Raw genomic sequence first — 12628 nt, forward strand, 5'->3', positions numbered from 1 at the left:
AGATTGTTGGAATTGCAGGAATGTGTGATGGTAGCCAGGTTCTTCTTTTTCTTTTCTTTTCTTTTTTTATCAGTAACAATAACTTTATTTTCTAACAGACAATTTTCCTACTGCTTCAGTATTTTCCTCTCAGAAAACACAAGTTTTAGAACTGGATCACTTGGCCCTTTCTCTTCTTGTCTCCTCTCAGTTCAAAATGCTTGCACCTCTTAATGGCTAGCATCCTCTTGGATCTGCAGTTGAGCTCGACACACTCAAGCCTGAGCACAATCTTCTTTGTGGTTTTGGCCTTTCGGAAAATTGGCTTTGTCTGCCCACCGTAACCACTCTGCTTCCGATCGTAGCGCCGCTTTCCTTGGGCGTACAGGGAATCCTTGCCCTTCTTATACTGGGTCACTTTGTGAGGCTGTTGCTTGACACATTTCTTACAGAAAGTCCTCCGGGTTTTAGGTACGTTGACCATCTTTGCAGTAGAGATGTCTATGTGACGAAAACGAGAGACCCGGTGTCCGCGATCGCCGCTGCAACTGCACGAGCCGAATGGGAAAGGGCCAGGTTCTTCTTTTTCATCTCAGTATTTGTGCTTCCAAATCACTTTTCTGATCACAAATTTTATCATACTTATTATTTCTTAAGTTATCATCTGCAAAACAATGGTGCCTTGGGAGAAAGCAAAACATTGTTACCTCTTAATATATGGCCTTTCTTAAACTGGCTCAATCTAGATTGCAGGATAAAGTCAAGGAAAGTTATAAGGATAAGGGAGGAAGTCTAATATACCCAGTAACTATTTATATGTATGTGTGTTTGTGTGTGTATATATGCATATATATATATACACACAAACATATATGTTTGTATGTGTTCATGTGTACATATGCATGTGAGTATGCATGCACGTGCAGAGCAGAGGGCAATATCAAATATCTTTCTCAATCTTGTATCTTATTTTTAAAAAAGATTTTTAAATTACATGAATTTATATATTTATTTTGTATTGGGCTTGGAGGTATGTATGCACCATGGCATGTGTGAGAAAGTCAGAGGCCAACTTCCAAGAGTCATTTTTCTCCTGCTATGAAGGTTTCAGGAATGGAACTTAGATTTTCAGTCTTGGTGGCAAGGAACATCTTCAGATACTAAACCACGACACCTGTCTTGCACCCCCACTATTTTTAGGGGGAAGGAGGTTGCAACGAGACAGTGTGTCACTTATATCAGGAGCTCACTGATTCTGCTAAGAGGCCTAAAGAGCATGTACTCGAGGTGCACCTGTCCTCACCTCACCAGCACTGAGACTGTGAGTATATACCACCGGGTCTGGCTTTTTTTTTTTTTTCAATGTGGGTTCTCGATTTTAAATTGAGTTCCTTATAATATGATAAGCATTATAGTAACTCAACACTGCCAGTAATATTGAGTAGACATCTAGTGATACATGGAGAAATACATAAGACCAAAAAAAAAAAAAGTATCAATAGCCAGAATTCTGGGAATGTAATAATATAGAGTGATTATAAAGGCATGTGGTGAACTGTATTAAATTTTTGGCACAGCTGTTTTTACTGTTGGCAGGAGATTGATAGGTAATTGGTTTCATTTCTGGAAGAAATGGATATGGAAAACCAGGCACCAGGACAGGAGTGCACACAGAGAAACATGGAGTGCTTCCCTCACCTTGCATCTAAGGGGGAAATCTACGTGGGGGAGTTGCATCCATAGTCAAATAACTTCTTTGTGGCTTTAAACACATACAAATGTGACCAGAGTTGGATATTCCCTGAGAAGTCCACCGTGAGATCATTACACATTGACTCTGCCTTTAGAGATTTAAAATCCAGGCTGCGAAGGACTCAGTCTGAGCTTTATCAGGCTGGTGAAATGATATCAACAGAATCTGTAATCTTTAGCCACTGTCTTATCCCTGCTGTGAGTACTGTAGGAAAGAAGAGAGATGCTGGGCATGGAGAAGAGCACATTGCAGACAAAAGAAGAAAAAAAATATGTGGTGTGGAAAGCAGCCTTCCCACACCGGCTGTTTTCAAGCTATTAGTCTGTCAGTCCTTGACTTCTGAACATACTCTGGGTTTTTGTGAAGCAGGCGATAGCTCACACTGGCTGCCGTTATTCATTTCCAACTCACATTATCACCTACTTCCTGGTGAGTCTGGGACTGGTTTGCGCACTGAGGAAAATGCACATTTTAGCTCTGTAGACAGGCTGCTGGTTTGGAGGTACAGGGCATAGTCTCCTGCTCAAGAGGACTGAATTTCCAGTCTGCAGGGGAGTTTGAGGGACACTCTGGACACTCCCTCCTTGACCCAGTCTATTTGTTCCAAAACTTGTTGACTCTGAAAACTGATTAACATATTTAACTCTGTGTTCTTTCTGTTGATACCAGCAAAAAAAGTGTGTCCTTTTTCAGGATTACAGCTCATCTTTCTTTCTGTCTTGTCCCTTAGACCAGATGTCTTGGAGTCTGAGGAACGTCTGCATCAAGTGAACCTGGAAAGGGGGAAACAGAAGTGGTGAACACAGGAGGGATCCTGACAAAAAAGGGTTATCTCTATGGTTGGCAGTCTCCAGACAAGGGTTGTCCTTCTGTGTTCAGGACCTACCTGCCTCCAGGAGACAGACTGGTGCATGTACAGGAGTCTACCACCCATGGAAGCGTACAGTTAGGAAAACGGTGAGGTTTTTTCTCTCCTCAGCAGCAGCCTCCCAGTGACACGATCCCTTTGCAGACTCATAATTGTCTCGTTATTTACTGAACTACTTCATGCTGTCAATAGGATAGCCATCAAATAGATTGGGTGATAATATACATATTTTATACTGACATCATAAAAATCCAAACTGTAAAGAGCTATAAAGCAAATAACAAAATAAAAATTTCATAACATTGCTTAACAATATAATCATCAGTCATTTGGTCATATTCTCTTCTCTCTTTCTTTCTTTCTCTCTCTCTCTCTCTCTCATGTGTATGTGTGTGTGTGTGTCTGTGTGTGTGTGTGTCTGTGTGTCTGTGTGTCTGTCTGTGTGTCTGTGTCTGTGTGATTTTCTATTTAGCCTAGGTTGGACTCAAATTTCTCATCTTCCATCCTTATCATCCTAACTCTTAAAAAGCTACTTTTATCACTACCTATCTGATTTTACTTACTGTTTCTTAAGTTCTCATCTGCATTTTATAGTTAAATGACTCTTTAGAGAAAGTGAGCATCTGGAATGGAATGGTTTACTGACACTGCTAGACTCTCTCAGTCTCTATCACAGGATAATTTCATGAAATAGGAAGGAAAATGAGAAAGTCTAAAACAATTTCAAGTGGAATTTTAGAAGTTTAGAAGACCCTCCCTCCAGTGATTAGGAAAATACATAAAATAACATAAATACACATCCTCTATCTCTTAAAAATCATGATTCTGAGTTGATATACAGGACTATAGATGGTTGTGAAAGTATATGAAGCACTGTATGGCAAGGTCTACACAAAGTTTTTAAATGTTGGCACAAAGCTGAAATTGTTACATTAGAGAATATAATGATGTGAATTATTTAGAAGGGAAGGACTAGATAAACACACACAAAATACAATGTTCCACTTACTTTGAGCTCAGGGGTGAATGAAATGTAAGTGGCAGATTTGAATCACTGATAGAGTAACAATTATTCGACTTTAAAATACTTTGACATGTGGCCAGAATTGGGTGTCCCTTGACAAACCCATTGCTGAGTTGGCACATATCACTTTTTTCTCTTGAGATTTTTAAACTCTAACTCAGACAGATCCATACTGACGCTTATCTCCATGGTAGAATGACACCATGGTGATGTATGGTCTTTGGTGACCATTTAGTTCCTACCATAAAAACTGGATACAAAAGAAAGATAGTGGAGGGGGGTGGTCAAGAGACAGACAAAAGAGAAACATGGGATGTGAAGAGTAGCCTCCCACGCTTCACTCCCAGCCACCATTCCTTCACTTCTCACCACCCTCTAGCCCCTGCTGGGACTTGCACTGGCTCCAGTTAATTTCTGGCACTTCCTTCCCAGTGTGTCACCTGCTCCTTAAGGTGGCTTCCTGCGTGGTGGGTTTGTGAACTGGAGGGAGTGCACTGTGGACTGACGCTGGTGCAGAGGTATAGTACTGAGTTCTGCCTCAGAGGGTTTGATTTCCAGGGGGCTGGGTGAGTTTCAGGGCCACTCCACTGAGAATCATTCTTTGACCAAGTCTATTTGTTCAATAACTTGTTGACTCTCAAAGTAAACCAAGAAACTTGGCTCTTTGTTCCGCCTTTGTTGGTACCAATAAACAGCAGTGTACTCCTTTGCAGAACTTTGTAGCTCATCTTTGCTTTTTTCTCCTTTCTCTTGGACAAGACCTGTTGGAGTCTGGACAACACTGGCACCGAAAGAGCCTGCAAGAGAAAGAAATGAGAGGTGGAACACAGCCTCGTATGGATATTGACAAAGATAAAGTTGATTCTGGACTAGCAACTTCAGGACCAGAAAGTTTTCTTTAAGCTTAGGTCTTGCCTGTCCCCAGCAGAAAAAGGATACCCAGCAGAGGGACCATGCACCATGGCCATACTGGAGCATCGAAGGAATGAAATATGTTCAGTTTTGTCACCGATCTTCCTGCGGCATGTTTCCTTGACAGACTCAATGGTTATGTTACTGCTTCATGTTATCCTCAAAATGTTCATGGTAACAGAAAGAGAACTTGCCCTACTCAGTAACTACATTTTGTTGATGGTTTATCCACAGAAAAGTATTTTACAACTATTTTCCTAACATAAACAGTATAGCTATATATTGAGAAGTCCTAAAATCAACAAATACTAGAGGTGAAATATCTCATCACTGCTAGGTAATGCTTACATTAATGTTTTCTTTTAATTACTTTTTACCCATTTGTTTTTAAAGAATATTTTTAATTTATACTTTGAAAATTTTATGCTTGTGGACAATGTGTCTTCCCCCTTTCACTTTCAACATCCCCCAGGACCTGCCAACACATATTCCTCCCAATTTCATTAATTATTTAATTATAATCACTGAGCTCAGTTAGTGAGATCCGTACATGTATGGGCATGAAGTCATCCACCAAGGTATGGATACCCTCTCAATGGCCACCCACCAAAGGAAAGAGACTTTCCCTCACCTGGCAGCCATAACAGTAGCTCCTCAGCAAAGGGTGGAGCCTCGGAAGCTTAAGTTCTTTATTGATTTTGTTTTGTTTTGTTCTTTCCCTGTTCTATTACATATATACAATGCGATATGATGATATTCTCTCCCATTGTGACCCTATTCCCCCTTTTCCTCTCACATTAAAACCCTTTCTTTTTCCCAACAAGACCCCTTCCTGCTTTCTTATTCTTAATAATATTCCATTTCTCTCTCTCTCTCTCTCTCTCTCTCTCTCTCTCTCTCTCTCTCTCTCTCCATTAATATATCTCTAACTTTCTCTCCATTCTCTATTCTAATTACATCGTTGGCTTTATTATTTCTTAAACCATTTGTTTTTTTTTATCCTAAAACTGGTGATGTCTTGGGACAGAGGATGGCATTGTGGAGTATATTGAACCTACTGTCACTGATAGACTGGCTCAATCCAGTCAGTGGAGAGTGTCGGGGAAAAGATGAAGGAATGGGAGAGGCTTGTGCACCTCTAGGTGGAACTGGAGACAAAGAGCAATTTTGTAGTGTTCTGTTAATATTCAGTTATATAAAATGAAACACACATGTTGTGATAGCCCATATCTTGACCCTCATGTTTCTGTCTATACTATACTATTAAGAGATTATAACATTCCATGAAGCATTCTGTTCAAGGGTTTCAGTGCTGGCAGGGGACAGGAGTAAAATTGGTTTCTTTCCTGGAATAAGGGGATATTGAGGGGATACTATACATGATTTAGAAGGAAGAGACAGCATGAGCAAAAAAAAAAAAAAGTGTTTCACTTACTGAGCTCAGATGGAAACTCTAAGAGGCAGAATTTCATTCACAATAGAGTAACACTGACGTGATTTTAAGTCTTATTCACATGGCTAGAATTTGGAGCTCACTGAGAAAGTTACAGTTGGATTATGATGAAGCATTTGTGTTCTTGAGATTTTAAGCCAGACTTAGAAAGAGACAAGCTTATCTTTAGAAAAAAATTTGTATACAAATCAGTGTTTCAGTATGAGTTTTTCATTTTCATATATGTCTATCATTAAACGTATTTAAAAACTACTCTGTCGTTTTCTTTCCTCCCTTTTCTCATCCCCCTCCTTTCTCCACTCCCTCTTGCTTTCCTGTTGCACATACTCCAGTACCCTCCCATGCTTTCCTGGACTCTAGGTTCTTTCCTCCCCCTCACAGTCCCTTTACTGCTTTCATGCATTATAGAGACTTTAATCCTAGATTCTGCGTATGAGAGAATACATGATACTTTTCTGTTTATAAGTTAAAACATGATATTTGATATTTTCTTTCTGAGCCTGGATAATTTTTCTTGCCATAATGATTTCTTTCTTCTTTACTTTTTTTCATTCTTTACAGATGAATAAAATTCTACTGTATAAACGCAGCACATTGACCTATTGATGGAGCTCCACCTACTTCTCTATTTTGCCATTGTGAACAGTGAAGTAAAAAAACAAAGGTGCACAAATATCTCTATGGCATGCTAGTTTAAATCCAACTGATTCATGCACATGGTGTATGGTGTAAATGGATCATGATACTTTTGGTTTTAACTGTGGGGTTCATACCAATTATTGTATGGCTATATCAGTTTGTGTTCCCATCAGTGACATGAAAGGATTCTTCTCCCACATCCTTACCAGCAAGTATCTCTTGACATCTGTCTTCTTGGCCATAGCCAATCTGATCACACCTCGATGTGGTTTTAGTTTGCATTTCCCTGATGGTGAAGGGTTTTGAACACTTTTTCAATTTATATTAGCTATTTGTATTTATTCTTTTGAAAATGTGTATTCTATGCATTTATTGACTTGGTAATTTATGTGAGGCAATGTTTAACCTTCAAAACTTTACATAGATTATAAATAAAAATCTCCTTCAGATACACAGGAGAGAGGATTTTCTCCTGTTATGTAGGCTCTCTCTTTAGAGATTATTTCCTTTACTGTGAGAAAATCTAAATTCCATGACATTCATGGGATTATTTCCTATGCTGTTAGAATTCTTTTCAGAAAGGCCTTCCCTGTGTCTGTATCTTGAAGTGTTTTATTTCTCTTTTCCTCTAGTATTTTAAGTATTCCTGGTCTTACATTGAGGTCTTTGATTAATTTTGAATTGAGTTTTGAGCAGAGAGAGATGGGTTGTTTCATTTGTTTACATGTGATATTCAGTTTTCTAAGCATTGTTTACTAAAAGGGTCATCTCTTTTTCTGTTCATACTTGCCATGTCTTTTCAAAGATCAGGAGGCTATAAATGGGTGGATGTATTTCTGGGTGCTCTATTCCATTCACTGGTCTCCGTGTCTCTTTTTTTGTGGACAGCCTGATATTTATCAGCATGGCAGAGTAGTGTGTGGCTTATTTGTGATCTTGATGACAATTTACCATCACCATGAGTATTGCATTAAAGGAAAATTTTGTAGTTAGAAAGGTAAAATAATAAGGGACACAAGGAAGGAGAAAATTGTGATATGAAAACAACTATCCTAGACCAGATCCTGAGTGTGGGGTAAGAACTATTTCAAAATTCTCAGCCTATCAGTCCTTGACTTCTCAGACTTGTGTGAAACCAAACTCTCAGCCCCTTTTATTAACTCCAGTTAATTTCTGTTACTTCCTTCCAATCAGGAGCATCACCTGCTTCCTGAGTTGACTCCACATAGTGTTTGTGCACAAAGGAGAACGCACGTTTCAGTTCTCTGGACCAAATGCTGGCACAGAATACAGCGTGGAGTCCATTGCTTCTGAGCACTGTGTTTGCAAGCTACAGGGTGAGTCTGGGGGACATCCAGCTAACAATCACTCATTAACCATGTCTGTTTGTTGAAGAATGTCTTGATTCTCTAAGTACACCAATAACTGATATTCTTTGTTCTGGTCCTGCTGATACTAGAAAACAGTAAAATGTCCTTTTTTCAGGACTATAGCTCATCTTTTCTCTCTTTTCTCTCCTCTGGGCCAGGTGAGTTGGAATCTGCATAACTTTGGCGTCAAAACAACCTGGAAGGGAAGAAAACAGTAGAGAGAATGCAAACCAAAAAAGGATAATGGCAAAGAAATTCATGGATGGATAGTTAGCAATCTCAGGACAATCACCTGCTCCCAGGACACAGCGGGTTGTGCAGCAGCTAAGCCTTGCAGCTATGATGCCTTAGAGCTGAGAAAAGGTTGAGGGTCTCACACCTTATTAGTAGCTTTCCTGTGATGTGCTCCCAACAGATTCATAATTGTCATGTAGCTGATCATTAACATGAAGTTGGCATATATAGCTGCATATAGTATACTTTGCAAAAATACTTTGTTGACTTCTAAAATGTATAATAATTCATATTTTAAGAATACAACAAATATAAAAATAAAACAGTATACTGCTAACAAAGTCTTCATTGGTGATACTCTTTGTTCTCTCTCTCCTTTCTCTTTCTCTCTCTCTCTCTCTCTCTCTCTCTCTCTCTCTCTCTCTCTCTCTCTCTTTCTGTCAGCCATACTAGACTTTAGATTGTGATCTGTCCTCCACATGCCATTACAGGGATTACAGGCTTTGGACACCATACTTCATTCTTTTTTCTTTATTTGTACATTTTTTTCTATTAAAAACTTGATTTTATTTATTGCTTCTTAAGTTCTCACCTGCATTTTATGATAAAACCAGTCATGTCTCGGGGAAGGGCAAAAGGCTGGTATCCCTTAATATACAGACAGTGCAAAACTGGCTTGATTTAGATAACTACATAATTTCATGAGGAGATATGAGGCGAAAGGGGGACCCTGATGTACTTTAAAGTGATATTTTAAATTATACAGTAATTTTCAAGCACTCTCTGGTGCCACACCAATAAATAAAAGAAAACAAAGTAAATAAAGTAGCCCTCCAAGTATCAACAATCATGATTCTGGGAATGCAATACAATAATGTGATTATAAAGGCACATGGTACCTGCATGAATTGCTCCACGTGAGTGTTTTCAATGCTGGCAGAAAACTGGAGAAAATGTGTTTTCTTTTCCAGAGGAGGTCACAGGATGCTATGGGTCATGAGAAGAGAGAGACTGCACAACTCACAGAAGCAGAGCTTTGCTCACTTTAGACTTACAAGAGAGATGGAGTGCCAGGACTGCATCCATAATAAGCTAACATCTACATGACTTCCAGCACAAACAGATGTGCTAGAGCTGGGTTCTCCTCAAGACGACAATGACTACACCATCAAAACTTGTTTCTTTCTCTTGAAATATAAACACAAAGTTAGGAGAATCAAGAGATGATCAGCAGTTAAGGGCATCTGGCTTCAGGAGAGGACATGAATTTAGAGCCCCGCACTCACATCAGGAGGCTCAGAGCTGTCTGTAACTCAAGCTCTAGGAGATATGACCCCCTCTTCTGGACTCCATGGGCATCTGCACTCAAATGTGCACATGTGTGCATTTGTACACACAGACACACACACACACACACACACACACACACACACACACACACACGCTTAACTTTTTTTTTCTTTCTAAAAGCCTAAACCTCAAATACATATTCAAAAATAAAAAGTGATTCTAAGCAACATCAAAGGCATAATAGGATGCCAAGGGAAGTTGTGATCTTCAGTGAATATCTTATTCTAGCCATGAGCACTGTGTGAAAGGAGAGTGGTGGCAGGTGGTACAGACAAACATGAGGCAGGAAATACAGGAGAATAATGTGGTAAGAAGAGCAGCTCTCTCAGACCTGTCCTAGAGGTCTGTTTCACAGATGTCAGGCTGTTGCTCCTGTGCCTCTGAACACCCTTTAGCCTTGTGTGAAATCTGCTGCATTTAGTACCAGAGCTGGTAAATTTCTGTTACTTTTTTCTAGAGTCTGGCTTCACACACTTCCTGAGGTCTGTCCACCAGGGGGTTTGTGCACTGAGGGGAACGCACATTTCAGCGCTGTGTATTCACTGCTGGCACAGAGGTATAGTGCTGAGTCTCCTGCCTCTGAGGACTGGATTTCCAGGCTGCAGTGTGAGTTTGAGCGGCACTTAGCTAAGAATCGCTTCTTGACCAAGTCTGTTTGATCAATAATTTCTTCATTTCGAAAGTTAATCAAAAATTTAAGTTCTCTTTTTTCGTTCTGTTGATACCAGAAAAAGGCAGTATGTCCTTTTTCAGGGGTGCAGCTCATATTTGCTTTCTGTCCTTTCTCCTTGACCAGATATCCTGGAGTCTGAGTTACTTTGGCATCAAAAGATCCTGGAAGAGGAGGAGATAGAAAATGAGAACAGCCAGGAGGAACTCTGATGAGAAAAGAGGTTCAGGTCTGTAGTTTGGAGTGTGAGGACAGGGCTTTTTTTTTTTTTTAACTCAGTACTCACCAGCCTCAAGGAGACAAACTGCTACACAGAAGAGCAGCCTTGCACCCATGGCCACACTACGGGAGGAAGAGGGTGCACTGTCTTCACGGTCCATCTGCAACCTTCCTGTGACGTGATTGTCTGTAGACTCAACTCTGTTATTGCTTCATGCTACCACTGAGGAAGTTCTTAGTATCAGAAGAAAAGCTTTTCCTCACCTTGATAAACATAACCCATTGACTAATCATGCAAAAACAGTTTATGTGTATTTTATTAACATAAACTCCCATTTATTAACACTACATTCCCATTCAATGAAGTCATCAAATTACAGGAATATCAGGATTAAAATATACTACTGCCAGATAATGCTTACACTATGTGTTTGTGTTTTACTCTTTGACAACTCATTACATACATAACCGTTATATACGTATATGCATGTGTGTACACATTACGTTGATTATATTCCTGCCACTTCATTCCTAATGAACCTCTTTTTCTTCCCAGGTCTCCTTTCTATTTTCTTAATACATTAGTGATTCTCTCTCTCAACCACCCGATTATTGTGATTACAGGCTCGAATCACCGTGGTAGCTTTCTGTATATATACAGGTACACCTCTGTATATATTAACGCACCAAAATCTCTCCCATTACTGTTTCCTATTAAATTATTGACATTATTTATTTGTTCTTAAGTGTCTGTCTGCACCATTATCATAAAACTGATGCTGTCTTGGCTAGAGCAAGAGGGGTTGTGGAATACAGTAAAGCCACTGTCAGTGCTAAAAGTGGCTTGATCTGGTCACTGGATAACACCAGTGGGAAAGATAAGGACGGGAGAAGGGTTGTGTGCTTCCCTGGGGAACTAGAACATACATCAGTCATGGATATCCCTGTGGTTCCAGAACTCAAATGCCAGGACATGTAGTACTATGAAGTTATAATGTGTTATGTATAAGGGTTTCAATGCTGGAAGGGAGCTGTGGGTAGTTTATTTCTTTTCTGGAAAAGAAGTAGATTTTGAATATTTTCTTTCATTTAGAAGGGGCAGACTACACAAGCACACAGAAACCTGAAGTATTTTATTCAAGTTAAGCTCGGGGAAATCCAAGCAGCAACATTGTATTATATGATCTGAAGATACTCCATATGTGGGTAGAGCCGAATGTTCACCAGGAAAAAAAAAAAACATGACTAAATCATTACAAACCCATTTCCTCTTATGATTTTAATATAGGCTCAGGAGTAACTAGACTTATCAGTGTGGCAAAATGATGCCAACCAACTTTATGATCTTGGTAATCACCTGATTCTGCCCATGAAGACCACAGGAATGAAGTGTGCAGGGTCAGAAGAACAGAGCAGACAAAATGAGGAGAGAAATGCAACTTGAAGGGCAGCCATCCCTGACTTGGTGTGAACATGCTGTTTGTGAACTCTCTCTTCTGAACTCTCTTGATCCTGTATGAATTCTGTTAAGTCTGTTCACAGGCTTCGGTTAATTTCTCTTCCTTCCTTCCAGCCCAGAGCATCACCTGCTTCTTAAGTTCGCATCATGGTGGGTTTGTGAACTGAGGGAAATGAACATTTCAGCACTGTGGACTGACTGCTGGCACAGAAGTACAGTGCAGAGTCTCCCACGTCCGAAGTTTTGATTTCCAGGTTGCAGGATGAATTTGAGTGACACTCAGCTGAGAATCTCTCCTTGACCATGTCTATTTGATCAAGAGGCTGTTGGTTCTGAAAGTAAATCAGGAACTGTAACTCTTTGTTCTGCCTCTGTTGGTACCAATAAACAGCAGTGTGCCCCTTTTCAGGGATACATGTCATCTTTGCTTTCTTTCCTTTCATTTTGATCAGATGTCTTGGAGTCTGAGTAACTGCAGCATCAAAAAAGCCTAGAAGAAAATAAAACAGAACATATGAAAATAGGCTAGCATCAACCCTAACAAGGAAAATTATTCAGGTCTGTTGCTGGTGAACTGTAAACAAGAGTTCATCTTATGAGCTTAGGTCTCACCTGCCCGAAGGAGGCAAAGTGCTACCGAGCAGATGAGCCATGCACCCATGGCCACACTGGAGCAGCAGAGAATGTGGTGTATTCAT

The 12628-nt window shown here is 39.9% G+C and overlaps 1 protein-coding gene and 2 gene segments (V, D, J or C); all 3 read right to left on the minus strand.

The window, feature by feature from the left end:
- Positions 1-85: 85 nt before the first annotated feature.
- Positions 86-512, minus strand: LOC114687319 (60S ribosomal protein L36a-like). The gene has a single exon (XM_028861988.2). The coding sequence runs from the start codon at positions 461-463 to the stop codon at positions 146-148; it is 318 nt and encodes a 105-aa protein (XP_028717821.1). The 5' UTR covers positions 464-512; the 3' UTR covers positions 86-145.
- A 3706-nt stretch (positions 513-4218) lies between these two features.
- Positions 4219-10697, minus strand: LOC114687289. The segment is given in 3 exon segments: positions 4219-4421; positions 10105-10416; positions 10539-10697. Coding segments are annotated over 3 exon segments (609 nt in total).
- Positions 10698-12064: 1367 nt separating this feature from the next.
- Positions 12065-12628, minus strand: LOC114687290. The segment is given in 2 exon segments: positions 12065-12420; positions 12543-12628. Coding segments are annotated over 2 exon segments (405 nt in total).

The sequence above is a fragment of the Peromyscus leucopus genome, chromosome 3, assembly GCF_004664715.2.
Source record: "Peromyscus leucopus breed LL Stock chromosome 3, UCI_PerLeu_2.1, whole genome shotgun sequence".
Classification (NCBI taxonomy): domain Eukaryota; kingdom Metazoa; phylum Chordata; class Mammalia; order Rodentia; family Cricetidae; genus Peromyscus; species Peromyscus leucopus.

Coding starts and splice junctions, on each gene's coding strand:
- LOC114687319 (XM_028861988.2), bottom strand. CDS start 463: ATGGTCAACGTACCTAAAACCCGGAGGACTTTCTGTAAGAAATGTGTC.